At 40.7% G+C, this 21,157-nt stretch overlaps 3 protein-coding genes across 5 annotated transcripts; all 3 read right to left on the reverse strand.

The window, feature by feature from the left end:
* Positions 1-689: 689 nt before the first annotated feature.
* On the reverse strand, positions 690-7,342 carry cct8 (chaperonin containing TCP1, subunit 8 (theta)). Of its 3 annotated transcripts, none has more exons than XM_070843664.1 (16): positions 7,189-7,342; positions 6,579-6,669; positions 6,382-6,461; positions 6,130-6,279; positions 5,744-5,924; positions 5,562-5,623; positions 5,346-5,483; positions 4,631-4,809; positions 4,408-4,474; positions 4,239-4,326; positions 4,013-4,128; positions 3,609-3,680; positions 3,304-3,468; positions 2,732-2,851; positions 2,087-2,216; positions 690-976 (listed from the first exon to the last, which is right to left on the reverse strand). In XM_070843664.1, exons 1-15 carry the CDS (start codon positions 7,246-7,248, stop codon positions 2,109-2,111), a joined length of 1,677 nt encoding a protein of 558 aa, XP_070699765.1. In that variant the 5' UTR covers positions 7,249-7,342; the 3' UTR covers positions 690-976; positions 2,087-2,108. The 3 variants fall into 3 exon arrangements, with proteins under 3 accessions (XP_070699765.1, XP_070699764.1, XP_070699766.1); XM_070843663.1 differs by having other exon boundaries at positions 2,083-2,216; XM_070843665.1 differs by lacking the exon at positions 2,087-2,216.
* Positions 7,343-8,437: 1,095 nt separating this feature from the next.
* On the reverse strand, positions 8,438-12,831 carry LOC139213444 (protein PIMREG-like). Its single transcript, XM_070844138.1, has 5 exons — positions 12,750-12,831; positions 11,496-11,819; positions 11,077-11,384; positions 10,856-10,951; positions 8,438-9,435 (listed from the first exon to the last, which is right to left on the reverse strand). The coding sequence occupies exons 2-5, from the start codon at positions 11,802-11,804 to the stop codon at positions 9,276-9,278; spliced, it is 873 nt and encodes a 290-aa protein (XP_070700239.1). The 5' UTR covers positions 11,805-11,819; positions 12,750-12,831; the 3' UTR covers positions 8,438-9,275.
* A 5,151-nt stretch (positions 12,832-17,982) lies between these two features.
* Positions 17,983-20,895, reverse strand: tmigd1 (transmembrane and immunoglobulin domain containing 1). The gene is made up of 6 exons (XM_070843613.1): positions 20,792-20,895; positions 19,672-19,756; positions 19,237-19,527; positions 18,481-18,768; positions 18,246-18,346; positions 17,983-18,154 (listed from the first exon to the last, which is right to left on the reverse strand). Exons 2-6 carry the CDS (start codon positions 19,733-19,735, stop codon positions 18,143-18,145), a joined length of 756 nt encoding a protein of 251 aa, XP_070699714.1. The 5' UTR covers positions 19,736-19,756; positions 20,792-20,895; the 3' UTR covers positions 17,983-18,142.
* Positions 20,896-21,157: the final 262 nt, after the last annotated feature.

A 21,157-nucleotide genomic window follows, 5' to 3' on the forward strand; every position in this document is an offset into this window, starting at 1 on the left:
CTGCAGATGATCAGGCTATCCGGTGCAAAATGTGATAGATATGGCGACATAAAAACAAGTTAATCCCGCGTATGGGCAACGTCAGCGCAAATCCGCCCACAGCTTTGCCATCCAATGAGATCCTGCAACCTGGTGGAGTTCAGCTCCCCCTGCTGCTCTCTGCAACCACAGCCGCAGACGTCAATCTGGCACACAAGTGACAATTTCCATCATCATTTTCACGGCAGATCTCAAAGCGTTATTCTTAGTTTGCAGAGAGCAAAACAAATGCATGCATCGATGAAGCCATGAACGCATTCAGTGGCACCTGCTGATCCATCTCCGGGAGATAACACTTCCATTCGCTTGTTCTAAAAATAAAACAGTGCATGCATAATTTCTGACGCCTCAACACGATGTTAAGAGCAAACCCACTGGGACGCATCAAATGTAAATCCATGCATGTTTGCAGCATAAGCAGGGAGCCCTGCATAGTGCTCATTTATGAAGGCTGTAGTCAAGTGACATGGGCAAATGTACAAAAACCAACTTATTTTTCCTGATTGAATTCCTAAAAAACTCAAATCAAGACAGGATTAAGAATTCAAACATTTCCTTGACCCAACAGACTGCCAACACACAAAGCATGGCAATCACAGAAGATGTCAGAGTGACACAATAAAAGTAAAAACAAAATCCAAACCAAGACATGACAGCGCAAGTGCCTTTTATTTGGGAGAAAGAACATAAAAAGCAAACAGTGCCATCCGTACATTTAACTTTGACATATGACTTAAACCAATGTGTGGCTGTCTCTACAAAATAAACCAAACTGTTGAGCTTTAAATAAACAAGTAGAAAAGGTTTTGTGAATTAATGTGGGAACATTTGGGGTTAAAGGAGCATCAGCTGGACAGCGTTACATTCAGTCATCCTCGTCGAAGTCCTTCTTTCCCTGGGGAGGTTTGGGTCCCCCTGCCGGTTTAGCCATGATGATCTAAACGGAGAAAAGACAGCAAGAAGTCAGTCCTTTCTGGCTAGAGATCCACGCAGCAGGCTGTGGGCTCGGAGGCAGGAGGGAAGCTTATCAACTTTGACACTAAAACATACCTGCTAAACAGTAGTTATGTAAGGAAAAACCTCAAATATGTTCATCACAGAACATAAAGATCCAAATAATGGCAAGACTTGCTTAAATACTTAAATACTCAAATAATGACACTGGACTATATTTTCAGAGTAAAAGTGGCGATTTACATCCTTACAGTTACCGAAGTAGGCCATTTATGGTGCTTAAATATTTATGAGCTCATATGGGGATATGAATGCTGTAAGAGAAAACGTGCTACAAAAAGGAAAATGCTTTTAAGACAGAAAAAAACAAAATGGCCCTAACAAAATAAATCAAACTCCATCCAGATGGTTTCACTAAACACACTCACATTTAACAAAATCTATTCAAATTGAGATACAGAGCACAAAACTGTCAGTCTAAAAATAATTTAAAAAATAAGCCCTTTATAATAATCAAGGGGACAGGAAGTGGAAGCTCTGCGATGAAACAATTTGCAAGAAACATTGACTTGTGGGATTTTCTTGAAGTTGGCGTAAATAATCTCAGGTTGTATTGGAGAGGAGCAGCTTCACAGTGATGTCAGTACATCTTAATGGGAAAAATGACCTTCAGAACTGCTTCAGCCTCCGGAGCCCTGCATCTCATCTTACATTAAAATTATATTAAAACCACGATGCATGCAACATTTTTAAATCCGGCACTTGCCTGAGGAAGACCACTGCAATCAAAAGAGCTCATGAGTGCATGCAGCATGCTATCAAACCGTCCTGTGTATATTTGGTGCAAGTTAAGACTTCTTTCAGTGAGTCCATCCACTGTCAGTGGCACACCTGGTATTATCCAAAAAACACCTGAGAAGTGGCTCAATATGTGGCAGCTATACAACACTTCTCCGCAGTGAGTTCTGTATCACACCCAGTGTTAGTAGTGACAGGCAAATCGACAAACATTTCAGTGTCCCGTGAGCGAGTGAGTACATCTAGGTGAGTTTTCCTGAGTCAAAAGCACACACTCATTCCATGACCTACTGACAGAGGGGGTGTGTGTGTGCCCTCTAATGGTGAGATTCAAATTTATCAGGCTCTTCATCCCAACCATCCTTGTCCCAATGGCCTCTCTGCTTGGGAGCCCTGGGTCCCCCTGCAGCCTTAGCCATGATGATCTGCACATCGCACATATACACACACACGCTCACATTAACTTCCTGGAGACCATTCATTCACACTGGCTCGCCTAATAACATTCACCTGTCGATTTTACTTTACATCAAATCATGAAATAACTCAAAACAGATTATCATCGGTTTATATGTTATCTGCCTTGCGTGTAATATAAATCTGGTGAGACGGGAACATGTTACAGCCGGAGCCTTGGCAAAGAACTGCAAATAACTTTTGAATGTAAAGACAAGACCTCATTAGTGTTGCACCTGTAGATTAAGATAGGGCACGGCATGTTTTGCAGCGTTGTATGACCACCCTCAGGGTAAATTAAAATCTTGTGATATTAAAGTATTCACCTTAACAACAGCAAAAAACACTATGTCTGCACGTTGATTAAAGGACGAGGTAATATTTATTCCTCAGAGCTACAGCCCTCCATTAAAATTAAGCCTGTCTTGTCCCTTCAGAACATTTGATGTCTGCTTCTGTGTGTTGTGAGTGTTCGTGTACGCACCTGGTCAACCCTCAGTACTGTGATGGCAGCATTGGTGGCCAGTTTGATGCCCCAGTGTTTGACCAGGTAAGGCTCCACAATGCCTGCTTCAAGCATGTCCTTCACAGTGGGGCCGTCTCCCTGAAGACAACATCATATTCACACCATCGGTATTCACAGCCAAACTGAAGCATGCAGCTCAACACACCCAAACATGAATACAGAGAGTTCATTTCTGAAAATGCCATTATGGAAATTCATGGAGTAATATCATGAGATCAGGTATGAGGACATGCTATAAAAACTGTTGTTGTATTTGTTTTTCCAATCAGTGCCACGGAAGACCTTAAGAATCAGGCCTTACACAGAGGCACACCTATTTTGTAATAATGATTCCAGTCAGTATGTGTGAAAACAAGTACATTTTTCCTTAAGCTATGGCTTCAACGTGTGAATTAAAGCCTATGAACCACACAGAGTTTGTTTATGAGCATGTCTATCTTGACAGTCATGAAAGCCACATTGTTTTCCCTTAAGTAATGTTTGGCTCTTAACTGTAAATCATAATGGTATTCTCGTGAACACCTACACACCTCAATGTCGAAGCCCATGTTTTTGTTTCCCTCATGATGAGCAGAGTACATTTTAGAGATGAGCTCACTCCCCTTGACACCAGAGTTCTCAGCCAGCGCACGCGGCAAAGCCTCGAACGCTTCAGCGAACTTCTTAATGGCGTATTGCTCCAGACCCGGGCAGGACTACAGAGAAGGAATAAAAGGGGTCATGTTTCTGCAATTTATCAGCCGGTGATGCAGTAAAGACAAAAGGGGCAAAACCAAGAGGAGAGTCATTAGTCTGAACCTGGTGCACCCCAGTTAATGTAAACAAATCTGCGTACCTCTCCGTATGAGGTGATCTGTTTGGCCAGCTCGATCTCAGTGGCTCCTGCTCCAGGTATCAGGCGCTTTTCCTACAGACAGTGAAAGACACAGAAACTGTAGCTACTGCGCTGGCCAAACAGGAAATAAAAAACAACTCAGAGGTTCATCTTGAACACCAGGACTCTGCAGGCATGAAATAAGTTAAAAAAAAAAAATCAACTTTGCCTTTTCAATATATTAATTGTTTTACAGTGACTTAATCAACACATCTTAACAGTCAAACAATATACAACTTGAAAGAAATAAAATGGAATACAGAGATACTTTTTGATGCCATCTTTTCTTACTAAATCGACAGATTCTTTATTTCTTATTACCAAAGTAGCAAAAACTCCTACAGTGGTTCATTGGGTTGACTTACCCTGACCAGAACCTTGAAGGTGTTGACTCCATCATCTATGGCCCTCTCAATGTCATCCATCAGGTTGTCAGTGGAGCCTCTGATCACCACCGTTGAGATGGCACCGTCCTCTTTCTCTGTTTAAAACAATCGAGACCGAACAATGTGTTAAGTCTAAAGCTCATATACAGAAAAGATCGAGTTTTTTCCAGGCACACTAGCCTGGAAAAAAGTACAGGTGATTTACCGTGTTTGAAGACGACCACCTGAGTGTCCCCAACCTCCGTCAGGTACACGTTGTCACAGTGACCCATCTCCTCTGGAGTTGGAGCCGTCTAAGAAAGCATAATTATACATGATGTAACGGCCTGTTTTACCATGCTTCCAATACCTGATCTGATCATGATGACACTCACCAGCCTGGGCAGCGCCACAGCTCCCACTGTCTTACATAACCTCCTGAGGTCCCACTTGGAGTTCAGCCTGATTGGAAAAAAGAAAGAATTAGGGCCGGGGATGTACATGGATACAGACGTATACTGCCATATAGTCTTCGTAACAACACCACAATATCATCAGCAATTACGTAGATTTGTTTTCCCCGAATCCTGAAACGATCAGAGGTCGTCTTGGTCTTACCTGACCACCATGAGCTGGTACTTGTTGGCGTAGTGCAGCGCCATGTCAGCCACTTTCCCACCAGTTACCACCACGTTGGCACCGGCGTCCTTGATGGCCTTCACCTGAGCCTCCATCATGTCCTCCTCTCCCTTACTGAAGTCCATCAGCTCCTGTGCATTATTTATCAGCACTGTGCCCTGTGAGGTAGGCAAGACTATTGTTAGCACCCACATCAGTACACCTTCATAGGGCAGACATTTTAAAATGTCATAGAAGAGAAAGCACAGGGGTGAGCACTTTAGAAAAAAATACTATTTAATAGTCACTGTGAAGAACTTGAAGATCTTTCAAGTATTGTCAGAGACAGTTTATGCCCACATCTTCACCTCAACATACAGATCGAGCTTCTATTTTCAACGGGTGCACTACCAGGTGCTTATAAAAAGGTAACATTTTAATAGGAGATGAAAAGTCACATGAAGTATTCAGTTTTTCATAACTGACAGGCAGCATGCACAACAGCAGGATCCCGAAACTGCTAAATGAAATTCAGCCATAGTTAATGTTATTATTTACACCTGTGACCTGTGCTGTGACATGACAAAATCTCTTCAGTTAGTTTCTAGCAGTTAGTTTTAAAAAGCATAACACTTTTCTCTCTGGAGAGGTGAGAAACATTAAGATCAAATAGATTTCTCTAGAAGCGCCAAAGTGAGACTGAAGTATTCATTACCTTGGTCTCTGTCACCATACAGTCGAAGGGGCAGGAGAAGACAGCGATCTTGGCATCTTTTACTGATGTGATGTCTCCCTCTGCCTCCTTCTTAAACACCATGCCATGTAGCATGGAGGACGATGTCACTCCACAACCCTGAAAACACCAGATAATAAAACTTAGAACAATACAACACGCACACAGAAAATATAATCAACGGATAATGCTGCTTACCAAAATCTTGCACACTCTGACGTTATCAACATTGAAATTGCCGGATTCGGGGAAGATGGACACTGTAACCAGTAAAGAAAAGAAAGTCAGAGAAATACAAAATCAACACAACCATTAAGTTAATCATCTTTGACAGCTGACAGCCCTCGTTTCGTTTTAGGTGGCCTGGACTGCTGACTCACCACAGGCCTGTGCAATGAGGTTAGCGAGGAAATCTTCGTTGCCGTACTGTTTACTGATGACTGCTGTACGGATGAGAGATGTCGCCTCTTTAACATCATGGAGGTTCTTGGCAGAGGAACATACGCAGTCTGGCAGGATCTCCAGGGTCTTTTTACAGGCTTTCTCATAGCCCTCAATCACCTGTGGCACAGAGGAGAGGACAGGGGACACTGAGCTCATGCAACCATTCGTGTCTTTGGCATACAAAGAAAACAACTTTTTTTTTTTTGCAGACCACCATACCAATATCAGCTCCAAAAAAAAACAAATCTTACTGCATCAGCATCACTACTAATCTACAGAGTACAACATGCGTGTAAATAACATGACAACTACATTTGTTTACCTCTGACACAGAGAGGCCCATCCTGAGCAGCTCTTCAGCCAGCTCCAGCAGGGCTCCAGCAAACACCAGGACAAAGTTTGTGCCGTCTCCAACCTCCTGCTCTTGCATGTAGGATGCCATCACAATCATTTTGGCTGCTGGGTGCTGCACCTATTTAAAAAAAAAAAAAAAAAAAAAAAGACAGCATGAAATCGATTTATATTGCTGTATTTATACATGATTCCTGTGTGGAAGCATGCTAGGTTTCCTCACCTCGAGCTCTCTGAGAATTGTTGCAGCATCATTGGTGACAAACAGCTTCTCCAAGTGGTTGATGACCATTTTGTTCATACCTGAAAAGACAGTTTAGCCATCACTGGTTTTGTCGTCTTGCCAATATCCATTTTACTAGGTCAATGTCCAAACAAAGTTTTAATACGAATATCTTACTGTTGGAGGTGAGTGCTTACCATTAGGCCCATAAGCGGTGCGTGTGGTCTGAGAAAGCTCCTTACAGGCTCTGATGTTACGAAAGACTGCCTCCTCAAGCCCTGAATAGTGCTGCATCAGAGAAACACATTAAAACACAACTGCTGTGACTTTTGGACAGAGGTGCATTAGATTTAATCAGTGACCATATCAGACAAATGCTTACTGGTAATATGAACCAAATCCCAAAAGATTTTGGAACATCCAGGAAATATGACCTGTAATCATCAACTCATATCAGGAAGTATCTCTGAGCAGTGCCCATCAAAGCCTCAGCTCTGACAGGCACCGTTAGCTTAACGCCAACTGGGTGTGACTGCTGTCTGACAGTCGGTTATCACTTCAGCTACATTATTGCAGACTTATACAGTATGTTTAAGTACCAGGCAGGGCAGCGAAAAACTAGCATTTTGTCCATGAAGGCAGCCCCGGGGTGCAGCAGCAGCACCAGCGGCCTGTCTGTCTTCTGGAACTCTCCCACATGACGCTGAATGAGCGTGTTAGCTCAGTGGCTAAAGCTAGCTAGCATGCTAGCTCACAACCACTCACTCAAAGCCAACAAACTACTCCAAAACACTCATTTAACCTCACCTTGGCGCCATCCTTCAACATTTGGGCAAAGCCCGGGGCTTTGGGAACGTGGAGAGCCATTTTCGGACGTGTAGCAGCCCCTGTGTCGTGGAGAAGGTAGCCGCGGCGTGGGTTCAGCTCTGGGTACAAAGCCGGAGAGACGGAGGAGGAGCGACTTCAGCGAGGCGTGCTGCTGAAGACGGGAAACAACAAGGGACAAACTGAGCGGCTGTCGTTTCCCCTGCACAGTGCTGTAACCATCACTCACCGCTTGGAGGAGCTGTTGCCCCTGTTGGGTTTATGGTGATGTCCAAAAGAGTCAACAGATGTGTTACACTGCTATAATTTATGTATTTTTACAGGCTTTCTCATAGCCCTCAATCACCTGTGGCACAGAGGAGAGGACAGGGGACATTGAGCTAATGCAACCATTAGTGTCTTTGGCATACAAAAAAAACATGGCAGACCACCATACCAATATCAGCTCCAAAAAAAAATCTTACTGCATTAGCATCACTACTAATCTACAGAGTACAACATGCATGTAAATAACATGACAAGTACATTTGTTTACCTTACTTATTTTACAAGTAAATAGATTATCTAATCGATTATTATTAGTCATTAAGATTTAGAGGCACTTCAGTCTTGTAGCTAGTCACTGTGAAGCTATTTTCATGGTCGTGTGCTTTAAATAAGCTTTACACGTATATACAGTATGCATAAATCTAAAATGTAATGATTGCTGTCAACTAAACCTAGTGTAGTTAAAAGCAAATGTAAACTGACGCCTCTACCTCCCTGTAGTTTACATTTTAGTTTTTAATCTAGATCATCTAAGTAGGTACTTTTCAGATATATTTTAGATTTACTATGGTTGAGGTTATCAATTATTGTGTTATAATTCCTGAATGTATATATTATCTCTTCTAGAGTTATTTTTTATGCACTGTGTATCTATTTTCTCCTGTGCTATATTTGTTTTTGATGCTACTGTAATACTTCAATTTCCCAGTCTGGGATCGATAAAGCACATCCAAGTATCTCACAATTAAAACATGCAAATAACACTTTCAGTTGTTGCTCAGTTAAGTTGTGTTATAAATGTTTCCACTGAAATCCAAACAATGCTAACACAATATATCGTGTCATAAACAGCCCGAATTACAGTTGCCATTTGTTGCAATAATAACAAGAGACACTTGTGTTGTTGAAGCTTACAGGTTTTATTGTGGGGTTTTCTTTTCACATTTAGGCACAATAGCTCCTTTTCTCTCATTACAGCAGAAAAGCAGGTACAAATACATTGAAATGGTCGATAGGAGTGTTTTCATTATTCTAATAACCTGCTGGATATGGCTTTATAACATCATTATCATCAGGTAATGAGTCATTACATCGTCCCCCATCACATTATGAAATGATCTATGTGTACAGTGTTGGCGCATGAATCATCCACAGGCCATTAAAAGTGCCTACGTCACCTACAAGGAAAGATATGAAAAAATACTGCCAAAACTATGTATAAAAAAAAAAGTCCCCTTTCATAGAAAATACACTTTACGATTTGGTATAATCAAATGATATTTAAAAAAAACAAATAACAAATGTTAGTAACATTATTGCATACATGTAAAATAGAGGAAAACACATCTCCCCAGTCAGTAAATTTAGTGTTTGTTCTGCAGGTACAATTTTGGTCTTGTGTAGAGTCTTTTGAAATAAATTTCAGAAACTAACAAGAAGTTTCTATGCAGAAAATGAGAATAAAAACTACAATGTTAGTGTTTAAAAAGAAAAAATGTAACTAAGACATTTGGTTGTAGCAGCTATAACAAGAACATACACCACATACAGAAATCCCTTTGGTAGCTACAATGAGGATATTTTACCCACAACCAGCTAACCTGAGACATGTAAACACACACAAAAAAAATACTTGGACGTTGCCAATTACATATAGTATAGGCTAGATAAAAAACTGCCATGTGACACTATCCCAGTATAATGGCAACACTACATTTAAATGCAAGAATAATACCTCAGTAATGACTAGTGTCAAACATGGCTACAAAAGGTCCCATGTTACATGCACACGTACATGTAGTTCAGTTGGGTTTGCGGATAGTGTTCACAGCTGTGTGGGCCCAGCCTCCCACTGTGTTTGAGAGGTGCGTGGCTCGACGTGTGAGGTTTGAGCGACTGAGTTTACCGCTGGGGTCCAACTTTCTCATCACCGCTCCTCCTGGACGCTCCTTTGTACGAGTTCTGCAGAGACAGAGAACAACAATTACTGCAGAAAGTATAAACACACAGAGAGAGAGAGTAAATAATGAAAGTGTCTGCAGGCACTCAGGTTTAAGACTTTAAGACCACATTAGTGCCAGTGAGAAATGTAAGAAAACAGGACTGAAGTAATCATTAATTTACTTCCCTCCTCTTTATGGGTACAGCTAAAAAAAACCTTTTTGGTTTTGTTTGTTACTTTTAATGTTAAGGACAATTTGGACACTTTGGTTATTTATATTATTACAATGTTTCTCAACAGTGCATTTATAAACAAGATTTTTAAGAACTTTAAAACAGTGCAACATTTATCAGTATTTAAGTCCATTTATGAGCTTGAATTTGGAGAACATCATTATGATGTTATGTTATGTTTAAGGTAAGTAGAAATAGTAAAGAACTGATAAGATGGTAGAGAACAAGTCAATATGTAAAGGAAAAGGTAGTAAAGGAAGAAGCCAGTGTGAGTCCGATAGAGAGGAAAGCATCCCTTTCAGGAACAATGCGAGTTATTTATAAAAGGAGCAGCATTTCATTCGCACAACAGTCCATGCATCCTGGTAGAACGAGCTCTGCCATGCACTTTCAAGTCACATAATTAGTCACACTTAGAACGCATGTTTCCACGACTTATACAGCTTTAGAAGTACTTTGTTTTTTTTACACATTTGTATTTACCTTCTTCCCTACTCCACAATAAGGGAATAGTTGAATTGCCTGTTGTAGGAGGAAAACAAAACTTGTTTAACTTCCCAAGGGACGAGCTTCTCAGTGAGAAAAGCAGCTGGCTGCATGTAATGTACACCGATAACGGATCAAGGTCACGGTCAGTGTGCCTTATGGGCTGGTCCACACTATGACTCAAAATTTTGAATGTCAACACAGGAAGTGATGCAAATGTACTCCAAGCTCTCTCAAGCACATTTTTGTCATTTCATCTGGCTGATTCCCACACCCACTACCCCTCACTCCCTCCTCATCCGAATACCAGAAACACAGGCCCAGTTTCAAACTGAGTCGGGAAGAATGTGTGTGGGGGGAAGGGAAGGAAATCTGTGGCCCCTCATGCTGCACCACAGACCGGGGGATTCTTTGGGTGGGGTGGGGAGGGCAGTCATGTGCCTCTGTTGACTCCTCTATGCAGCATATGTATGAATACAGCAAATGGACCGATGGGTTCCTCAAATACACACAACACTCTCATTCATGTACAGCACACACATGCTTTCATTCAGTATTTCACCCACCAACCCACCATTTATTAACCAGAACGAGAAAAAACCAAACACTCAAAATGCAAACAACACTTTTGACTTATAGTGAAAATGAAAACGCAGTGGTATTAGAATTTACCACATGGCTGAAGATCAGCAAAATTAATTCAAAAATGAAGATGCTGTACCTGTCGTCTCTGCCAATTATATCATCAAAGGCCTTTGACAGGCGTTTGAGCCTCTTGAGTCCACTGGACACCGACTCTAAATCTTGATCAAACTTTCTGCAACAGAGAAAAGCACATAAATTAAAGCAAAACATCAAATGAACAAAACCAACAAATGAAGCCACAGACAAATCAGCTTAATCACATATGAATGCAACGGATCTGAATAACAGCAGACTCACAGCCTCTGGTTCTCTGTGTTGGGGGAGGCAAAGGGACTTCTTAATGCAGCCATGCGAACCAGCTGCCTCCTGCCTCCTCCTGTTTTCACCCCCCGTACGCCGGCCTCAGGAGTCCTTCGTCCTCTAGAGCCTGGGGTACGCCCGGGTGTGGCTGTTGATCTGGGGGTGCGTCTGGGTGTTGCAGCTCTGCCAGGTGTACGTCTCGGGGTGCGAGAAGTTGAAGCAACAGCTTCTTCCCCATCACATGTCCGACCTGGGGTCGCTACCAAACACTCCTCGCGTGTGAACTCTCTGGTCCTCTGCAGCCTCTGGGTATTATACATTTATATCATGAACTGAATTAAAAGGAATGTACGTGAAGGTTTTGGACTCATGACTTGGCACCCTGGTCACGCCAAAATAAATTCATGTCCACCTACCTGATACACTCCACTTATGGAGTTCCGAGCACTGCGAGTAAGTTTGCGGACTGGGTTGGGTTTTGGTTGCTCCTTCAGAGTTTCCCAAGTCGGATTCTCTGGGAGTGAGTTGGTCTGGACAGAACGCAGAGGGAGCCGCTTGCGCAAAGACATTCGTAGAGAATTAAGTGAGGATGAGGAGCGAAGCTTGCGGAAACGGTCGGGGGCTTCTGGGGAGCTCTCTGCCCCGTCAGACTCATCCAGGACTGTATGTGCCCGCCAGACTCCCACCACAGCTCTACCAACTCCATCCATCACTGAAGACGACATGCTGACCGAGCTTACCTGCAAGAGGGGAGTGGAGAGGTAACAGAACAGCAGAGAGTGGGTTGAAACAAAAGCACAATGTATTTTTCATAGCAGATTTAAAATAAATGTTTCAAGTGCTTCATACAGGTACAGAAAACAAAAACAGTGATGCCGTAAATTTTCTGTTACAGCAGGTATGTAGTCAGCAACAATTTTGATAATCAATTAATCATTTATCAAGCAAAAACGGTTTTCTCTGGTTTCAGCTTCTCAAATGTCAGGATTTGCTGCTTTTCTCTTTTCCATGTGATTGTACATTGAATGTCTTTAAGCTTTGAGCTGTTGGTTAGACCAAACAAGCGGAAATCTGAAAACACTCCTTTAAAGGTCATAATTCAAATGAAAGGTAATAATAATGTAACATCTCACATAAGGTCGTGTAAAAGTAAAAAGACATTAAAGACAAGACAAACCCTTTATAATCGGTTTAATTGGTATTTTGACAAGTTACCTCAGATTAATCAATTACTGACCAAACATGTGGAATATGTTGATGAACACAAGGAGGGAAATTAAGGCGAAAACAACGCAGCATTTAATCGTGTTAGTGAAAGTTCCCCAGCTATTGTTTGACCTGCCTTGTTCAACTTCACGTAACGTTATGGCTCCGCCGAAAACACGCTGCCACAGCAAATAACTGAGATTTATCACACAAGCGTTAAATGGGACCGATAATGAAGCTACGGCATCACACCCGTGGCAATAAAAGGTCTTTAAGTAACACCATTACCTATAAAAGGCCCGTGATTATCATTCACAAACACAAAGGCACCGTTAGCTTGTCCGCAGTAATACCGTTAGCTAACGTTAGCTAAAGTAAAAATGTAGTTTACGCTAAATTAAATCTCAAATAAACACCTTGGAGAATTATACCAGCTTTCCACTCGTAAAGTCCCGCCGCCTTACCTGAAATAAAGTACCAGTTGTGAGATTAAGTCGGTCCTCTGTGTCTCCGCTGCCTGTTGCTGTGCTTTCTTTCTTCCGATGTTTGAATTTGGCGGTGGACAGCAGCCTGCACTTCACCACCACGCCCCTCACGCAGTAACGTCAGACGTTACGCCGCGGGGTGGAGGACTTCTTCTTCTACGATGATTTAATAGCAGCTTGCATCCCCAGCGCGACGTATTGAGATGCTGAAAATGTATGCTTTTGGAAATGTAAATTGGAAATTAATTTGGTACTTTGATAATATAGATTTGACCTGCCAAACCAGAATCATTTAAATCATACACCTAGTTTATCCAACAAACCACAATGCCACTTCTGGATTATATGGACTCTTGTGAAACAGGCCTTTTTCAGGAAAGCAGAGTTTTACTAATAACATCAACAATGGTACGTTGTATAAGTGTGTCCAGAAAAACCATGAACTAGTGAGGGAGCACGAACAATACCGGGACACTGAAACTGAACCAGCAAAGTGGACTTCAGCCAGTATTAATTTTAATATTTTACACCCCGTGTTTGCTACAGTAAAATGAGGAAAATATGCCTTCTGCGAAAAGACAATGGATTTATTAGATGAATGTATCATTTTATGTGTGACGCTTGATATTAAACGTGCTGTGTGGATGAATTTCAAGTTTTATATTCATAAATGTAAATGGTCACAAAGAAAACCAAGATATAGGCCTACAGTGGGGCAAAAAAGTATTTAGTCAGCCACCAATTGTGCAAGTTCTCCCACTTAAAAAGATGAGAGGCCTGTAATTTTCATCATAGGTACACTTCAACTATGAGAGACAAAATGAGAAAAAAAAAAAAAAAAAAAAAAAAAAAAAAATCCAGAAAATCACATTGTCTGATTTTTAAAGAATTTATTTGCAAATTATGGTGGAAAATAAGTATTTGGTCAATAACAAAAGTTCATCTCAATACTATACCCTTTGTTGGCAATGACAGAGGTCAAACGTTTTCTGTAAGTCTTCACAAGGTTTTCACACACTGTTGCTGGTATTTTGGCCCATTCCTCCATGCAGATCTCCTCTAGAGCAGTGATGTTTTGGGGCTGTCGCTGGGCAACACGGACTTTCAACTCCCTCCAAAGATTTTCTATGGGGTTGAGATCTGGAGACTGGCTAGGCCACTCCAGGACCTTGAACTGCTTCTTACGAAGCCACTCCTTCGTTGCCCGGGCGGTGTGTTTGGGATCATTGTCATGCTGAAAGACCCAGCCACGTTTCATCTTCAGTGCCCTTGCACTGCTGATGGAAGGAGGTTTTCACTCAAATTCTCACGATACATGGCCCCATTCATTCTTTCCTTTACACGGATCAGTCGTCCTGGTCCCTTTGCAGAAAAACAGCCCCAAAGCATGAAGTTTCCACCCCCATGCTTCACAGTAGGTATGGTGTTCTTTGGATGCAACTCAGCATTCTTTCTCTTCCAAACACAACAAGTTGAGTTTTTACCAAAAAGTTCTATTTTGGTTTCATCTGACCAGATGACATTTTTACAATCCTCTTCTGGATCATCCAAATGCTCTCTAGCAAACTTCAGACGGGCCTGGACATGTACTGGCTTAAGCAGGGGGACACGTCTGGCACTGCAGGATTTGAGTCCCTGGTGGCGTAGTGTGTTACTGATGGTAGCCTTTGTTACTTTGGTCCCAGCTCTCTGCAGGTCATTCACTAGGTCCCCCCGTGTGATTCTGGGATTTTTGCTCACCGTTCTTGTGATCATTTTGACCCCACGGGGTGAGATCTTGCGTGCAGCCCCAGATGGAGGGAGATTATCAGTGGTCTTGTATGTCTTCCATTTTCTAATAATTGCTCCCACAGTTGATTTCTTCACACCAAGCTGCTTACCTATTGCAGATTCAGTCTTCCCAGCCTGGTGCAGGTCTACAATTTTGTTTCTGGTGTCCTTTGACAGCTCTTTGGTCTTGGCCATAGTGGAGTTTGGAGTGTGACTGTTTGAGGTTGTGGACAGGTGTCTTTTATACTGATAACGAGTTCAAACAGGTGCCATTAATACAGGTAACGAGTGGAGGACAGAGGAGCCTCTTAAAGAAGAAGTTACAGGTCTGTGAGAGTCAGAAATCTTGCTTGTTTGTAGATGACCAAATACTTATTTTACCGAGGAATTTATCAATTAATTCATTAAAAATCCTACAATGTGATTTCCTGGATTCTTTCCCCCCATTCTGTCTCTCATAGTTGAAATGTACCTATGATGAAAATTACAGGCCTCTCTCATCTTTTTAAGTGGGGGAACTTGCACAATTGGTGGCTGACTAAATACTTTTTTGCCTCACTGTATCAGTTCATATTAGATATATATGAGACAAATGCAAGTTTGTTTTAAAGCACTACATGGCTCTATATAGTCCCCTTTTCTTGTTTAGCCTTCTTGTTTATGTTTCATTTCCTATGACTTTGTGACTATACTGTAAGTAAAATTAATTGTGGGTGATCATAATATTGTGGTGTAAGACCCCTCACAATGTAAAAGGTTAAATATATTACCTTTATTATTAATATGTCACCCTTATTTGCTTCTATACTCTTGTGAAAGTTGAAAAACTTTCAAAGATTCATCGTATATATATTTCTATAACAAAACAGATACAGATCTCTGCAGAGCATCATCACTCATCATCATCATCATTATCAGGTCACAGCCTTTCTGAAATATCTCTCCACCATACATAGTCTTCTCTAGTACAGTCCACTTTAAGTGGTGCTGTATTTCATAATTGTATATTGAGAGGCGTTTTTAAATTATTGTCCACCCCACTTTCACAGATAAGGAAGAGATGCAATGAATAATATATGCCAGTTTAATGCAGGCCAATAAACAAAGCCTTCATGTCACGCTACCAGTAGTTTATTGAATCATATAATGCTATGTGGGATCATAAGTACCATTAGTTAACCACAAAATATCACCACATTAGATTAACATACAGTGGGGCCCAAAAGATCACATTCAAAATAACATTCTCACTTACACCTCCTTCCATCTTCATCCCCTTTTGTGTACAAAGTAGTTAAGTTCAATTATCTAAGCCAATTTACTTTAATGTGATTACCGGAGAAAGTGCAGAACCTTAAATATTTCTTCTTAATTTTACACGTCATTAAGTCTTTCTAAACTTTCTAATTTAGGTTTTAGATATTACATTAAATACATATTACATACATACAACATTACATTATAAACGTGGACCCCTCTGTTGTTATTGATGTGTTTGGTCAGGTGGTTGTGTTCACTGACCAGCAGATGTCCCTGCAGACCTACAAGTCAAATGCTTCCGTGTGCCACTGCTTTGAGATCTTTGTCATGATAAATGTATTTTTTGACATTTCATTCAGACAAAACAGTACAGCCTCACCGTGTCTGCACACTGAATTGAGTCAATAAGAAGTGATAAAAAGTACAATTTGTCTTGATTGTTGAGTTTATTTCTTGATATGGCGTGTTTGGCAAAAAGCATAAATCACATGCAACATTCACATTCTCATTTTGGCATGTAATTAGTGCATATGAAAGGCTCCTTTGTAGTTAAGAGAGGTTAATCTTTTTAACGCTTTTTAAAGAAATATGTGAACTCTGAGAATATTAAAAATGTAATTTATTTAATATTAATTATTTCATTTTTAGACTCAAAACCAAATCAGGACCTAATAAGTCAATTGACAATTTGACAGTGCACACACACATTTTGTTGCTCTAACCTGAAGTAAGGGCACCACCCACCACCCAGATGGAGATTTTTCCTTGGCAACGTGAGCATCAGCATCACGGCACGGCACTCCACCTGGAGTTTATATGTGCATGTTCCTGTACTTTATATTTAATAACCACTTGACTTTGCTGATCTCACACTTGCGCAATTTTGTCAAACATGCTTCCATCCTCATTTTATGTGAAGTCTTTTTATTGGTAAGAACACAGAGACCTAGACCTTGACCCTCATGAACAGGCAATGTGTGAGTAAATGTGTAACAAGATTTTAACTAGCTTTGATTGTTTTGTTGGGTCAAGAGTTAAAGTTCAGTGCAAATGTTGAAATGCTAGTTTTGAATCAGTCCTTTGATAAAAAAATTTCTAGACACACTTTATTTTTAACACACTTTAGTTTATTCTGTTGTTTTAACAGTTTGACATACGTTTCTGGAACCTGGGAGGTCTAAAAGCAAAAATGTACTTTTGCATTATAACAGTATTTTTCTTTTAACTTCAAACAACACTACATTGTTTTAGCCAGCTAAGTGGCCACATAACTGGGCATACTATATGCATTTATATTGAAGTAGCAATAAGAAAAATAGTGTCAAATATGTCTGTAAAATTGCCACTGTATAAAACATGTATTACAAATCATATTTTAACATGATTTAACATTTAATCATAAAAACCCTGGATGTTTCAAATGAAAATTGTATTTGCTAACAATTGCAATATGCCATATGTCGGAAAAAGGAGCTCTATTGACTGTATAAACCTAATCTAAACATCAAACCAAACATACATACAGCTGAACTTGAGGCATCCAGTTTTTCATTTCCCAGAAAACTGGTGTCCCCAAAATGTTGGTGAGCTTTCAGGTTTGGTGAGGAAACACAGGCTCTTTTATTGCAAAGATATCAACAAGAATAAAGGCAATGCAGTCTTAAAAGCATGTGTTTCATCACAGGGTCAGAGGACATCACACTATGAAAGGTAAGAAGGATGATCTCAGGGTCATGTTGCAAACATCTCAGATCTTCCTGTCATAATCAGCGGCTAAATAAATGATAAACAGCTAAAACGGTACATAGCGTACTACATTTTGTCAGATTTTAAAGTGCATTAGGGGAAAGATGTGCATGGGAGTAAGATGAGAGGATTAATACCATTCTCACATATTTCTGTCTGTCATGTAAATATGAAGCTGCAGCCAGCAGCATAAAGTCTGGAAACAGGGAGAAAAGGTAACAAAATCCACCTAATAGCACCTCCTAAGCTCACTAACTAACATGTTATATGTTGGTGACATAAAAATCCGGACATTGTGGTTACCTTTGGACATAGCCAGGCTACCTGTTTCCCTTTGATTCCAGTCTTTGTGCTAAGCTAAGCTAACTAGCTGCTGATTGTGCTGTACTTTTATATTTAACAGAGAAATATGAGATCAGCATTGGTCATCGATCTCCAAAAACGTCGAACTGTTCCTTAAAGAAAGGACAATATGATAAAATTATGAACTACGCTATGTAAATGGGTAATGGTAATCCTGAGCACAAAAGTCTTGATGTCTTCATGGCTTCTCTCATTCAGTGAAAGTAGAGAAGCTCGGTTGTTTTGGGAACATCCTACTTGCAGCACTGTCAGAAGAGAAATTAAGCATTAGGAGGTTCAGTTTGCAGTGAGTAAGGTTAGTCTTCGTGCTGTATTTAAATGAGTATCGTGTGTTACCGTTGCAATTTTTTTCCACCGTGAAGCAACGGCAAGAAGTGCAGTAAGGACCACCACCACCAGCCCAGCTATGATGGGCATCATCAACTTCATGGTCTTCGCTACAGATGAGGGGGAGGAAAATGATCAAACCACTTTTTTACTTTCACCATTTCATGTGCTGGTGAAACAAGAGCAAAAACATATCAAGTAAGACTATTTAATTATTCAATAATGAAATGTTGTATAAACTTGCCTGTCACTGTGACATGGAAGAGCTTCCTGTGTCCTCCATAGATGGGAGAGTCAGCTGAGCACTGATACGTCCCTTCATGCAAGCTTTTCTCCACGCGCTCGGCGGACAGCTGGCTAGTGAAGCCGTCATTTGTCACAGTGAAGGCCCCTGCTAACAGATCCACTTTACTTCCGTTTAGTGTCCAAGTCAGGGATGAGACTGGTGGATTGGCCCAGATATCACACCGCAGGACTAGCACAGCCTCCTCTTCTACTGTAACGTTCTCTGACCCAGTGAGCTGTGGGGGATCTGTAGAGCAACATCACAGGGGAAATATTAATGCTCAATTCTAACAAATTCAAATTTTTGTTTTTTCAAATAGCTGCACAAATTTCGATGAAAGCAGATATTTGAGTGCACCAAAGTGATAACAGTTAAGTGATTAATCATTATCGGATTATGAATTACAATTCTTCCGGTGGGAAACTTGAATGTCTGTACAACATTTCTGACAATCCATCCAATAATTGTCAAGATATTGTACTCAAAACCACAAATGTTAACATCATGGTGCTGTATAGGAAAAGTCAGGGGATCACCAAAGTCATTAGGGTTCATCCTCTGGAGACCATGAATGTGCAAAATTTGATGGCAGTCCATCTAACAGAAATTACAGAGTGGACTAAAGCGGTGGACTGACAGACTGACCGACATTGCCAACCTACTCGTAGGCTATAATTATAAACATCATCCTGACATTTATTTGAAGGGACTCACATGTGACATTCAGAGTTACCGAGGCACTAGCTGTGGCATTTTTGCGCAGGTGGCAGGTGAAATTAGCACCGTTGTCTTCATGGATGATGGGTGTAACGCACACTGTGCTGCGACCGTTCTTATTTCCTTCCTTCAGACTGACAGCCGCGTCATTCCTCAGCCAGACCAACTCTTCCTCAGCCTCAGCCTCAGAGCCGCCATCAGACTGACAAACCAAAGACACAATCTTCGTCAGCTCTGTGTGTATAACACCTTCACCGTTGATGTCTGGGACGGACTGGATTTGGACACCTTAGGAAAGGAAAGGGGGAGAAAGTTGAAACTTTGAGGGATGGCAGCGCGAGGCAGTGAAAGCTTATTGTGAGAAACATATATTCAAATAATTCAACTGAAAGAGACAAATCAGTTAAATTGCTGGTGACCACACTCACTTACCTAATGTCTGTGTTGCACAGCACAAGAACAAATGGAAAAGAGGCGATGCAGTCATTAACTTCATTTTACTCGTCGTTAGATAAACCTGAAGGTAAAGGAAAGAGCATTCATACAGAGTTTACTTAAAACTCTCATTTAATCTAAATTCATCAAAACTTTTGCACTTTTCAAAACACAGAAATGTAAAGCTGTTGCTCCAGATGTGTTGCAGTGACAGACTCTGAAACTGGTTTGCATTCGTTAAATCCTGTTTGTATGTCTTTTACATTGTGCTTTTATGTTGCCGCTTTTTTGCTTCTAAACGCATTTTATGTTTTATATAAAGAATTGCCTTGTTGTTGAAATGAGCTATACAAATAAACTGGACTTGGTCTTGGTTTTCCTCGACCTTGTTAGGCTACCAATCATCCGTAGTACAAAGAAATAGTTCCTAACACGTTGATCATTTGTGTTTTTACCCTCAGTACTCATTTACAATTTCCTTTCTCTCTTTCAGTCATTCAAAGTTTCCTCCCCTGTGTCCTTCTAATAGACCTGAAACAATTAAAATTATTTAACAGGTTTAGAAATGTAACACACAAACAAAAAAATGGATATTAGTCCTCTGCTGTATAAAGAATATGCAACGTTTGACATTATGTAGGCCAAGATGATTAAGCAGTGGATAAATAACGTCACATGAGGTATCAAAATATTCGTCTCGTCTCAAATTTTGCGCACAAGTGATAAATGTTTTAGGCATCAGTTTAAGAATGTAAAATGCTGTGTGACAGACATTTGTTGTAAAACATAAAAAAGCTGCCATCTCATTGATTTTAGCAGAGGAGAGTGTAGATCATTTACATGCTTTCGAAAATTACACTCAAGCATTTTGGTGCTGTTCTACTCGGTGACTGTGTGTGTCAGAGCATGAAAGAAAAATCATCGTTTACTTCAGTTTTAATTTCCTAATTTGAGTTCTTCCATAAAAGCCTGCGCACATACGGATCTATACTTGTAGAATAAACTCCACTCATGAAATACACTAAAAACTGTACTCAATGAAATCCATGATCGGTTGTAAAGTTGTGTACTCAAACGTAAAAAGTTTTGCATCCTGAGATGACTGAGAGGTACTTACTTGACAGTGATTATTTCCTCTTTCTTCCCTCTGTGTGTCCCTTTTGTTTGAACATGAGGATGTGGAGGTCTGATCAACTCGTCAGAGGCTCTTAAATGCTTCACGTTCAGATGAAGACACTTTTTATGACTCCCTTCACTGTCTCTAAATGAGTTTCTCATCAGTCCTGTCCCTGTGACCACCCTTTCAGTCCTCCCACCCCCATTTTTATTGTTGCATACTCACAATGTGCAATCACAAGGAAATGTTTTATTGGCTACAGTCATTGCAATGGCACTAAAATGTCTTGGGTGTGGGTGTAAGGATCAAAATGCACATTTTACAGGTTCTTTTCATATTTGCTTTTAATAGTTAATTGTTTTTACA

This window comes from Pempheris klunzingeri, chromosome 14 (genome assembly GCF_042242105.1).
Source record: "Pempheris klunzingeri isolate RE-2024b chromosome 14, fPemKlu1.hap1, whole genome shotgun sequence".
NCBI lineage: Eukaryota > Metazoa > Chordata > Actinopteri > Acropomatiformes > Pempheridae > Pempheris > Pempheris klunzingeri.

Bases quoted from the DNA above. Each gene is read 5' to 3' on its own strand.
- cct8 (XM_070843664.1), bottom strand. From the start codon at position 7,248: ATGGCTCTCCACGTTCCCAAAGCCCCGGGCTTTGCCCAAATGTTGAAG. The intron at 2,852-3,303 runs GTGTGTAGGTGT...TGTTGTCTTCAG, and splicing joins ACATGGGCTTCGACATTGAG to GGAGACGGCCCCACTGTGAA. The intron at 2,217-2,731 runs GTGCGTACACGA...TGCGATGTGCAG, and splicing joins CAGTACTGAGGGTTGACCAG to ATCATCATGGCTAAGGCTGC.
- tmigd1 (XM_070843613.1), bottom strand. From the start codon at position 19,735: ATGAAGTTAATGACTGCATCGCCTCTTTTCCATTTGTTCTTGTGCTGT. The intron at 19,528-19,671 runs GTAAGTGAGTGT...TCCTTTCCTAAG, and splicing joins CTGTGCAACACAGACATTAG to GTGTCCAAATCCAGTCCGTC. The intron at 18,769-19,236 runs GTGAGTCCCTTC...GTTGCTCTACAG, and splicing joins GGTAACTCTGAATGTCACAT to ATCCCCCACAGCTCACTGGG.
- LOC139213444 (XM_070844138.1), bottom strand. From the start codon at position 11,804: ATGTCGTCTTCAGTGATGGATGGAGTTGGTAGAGCTGTGGTGGGAGTC. The intron at 11,385-11,495 runs GTAGGTGGACAT...TATAATACCCAG, and splicing joins CCATAAGTGGAGTGTATCAG to AGGCTGCAGAGGACCAGAGA. The intron at 10,952-11,076 runs GTGAGTCTGCTG...TCTCTGTTGCAG, and splicing joins AACACAGAGAACCAGAGGCT to AAAGTTTGATCAAGATTTAG.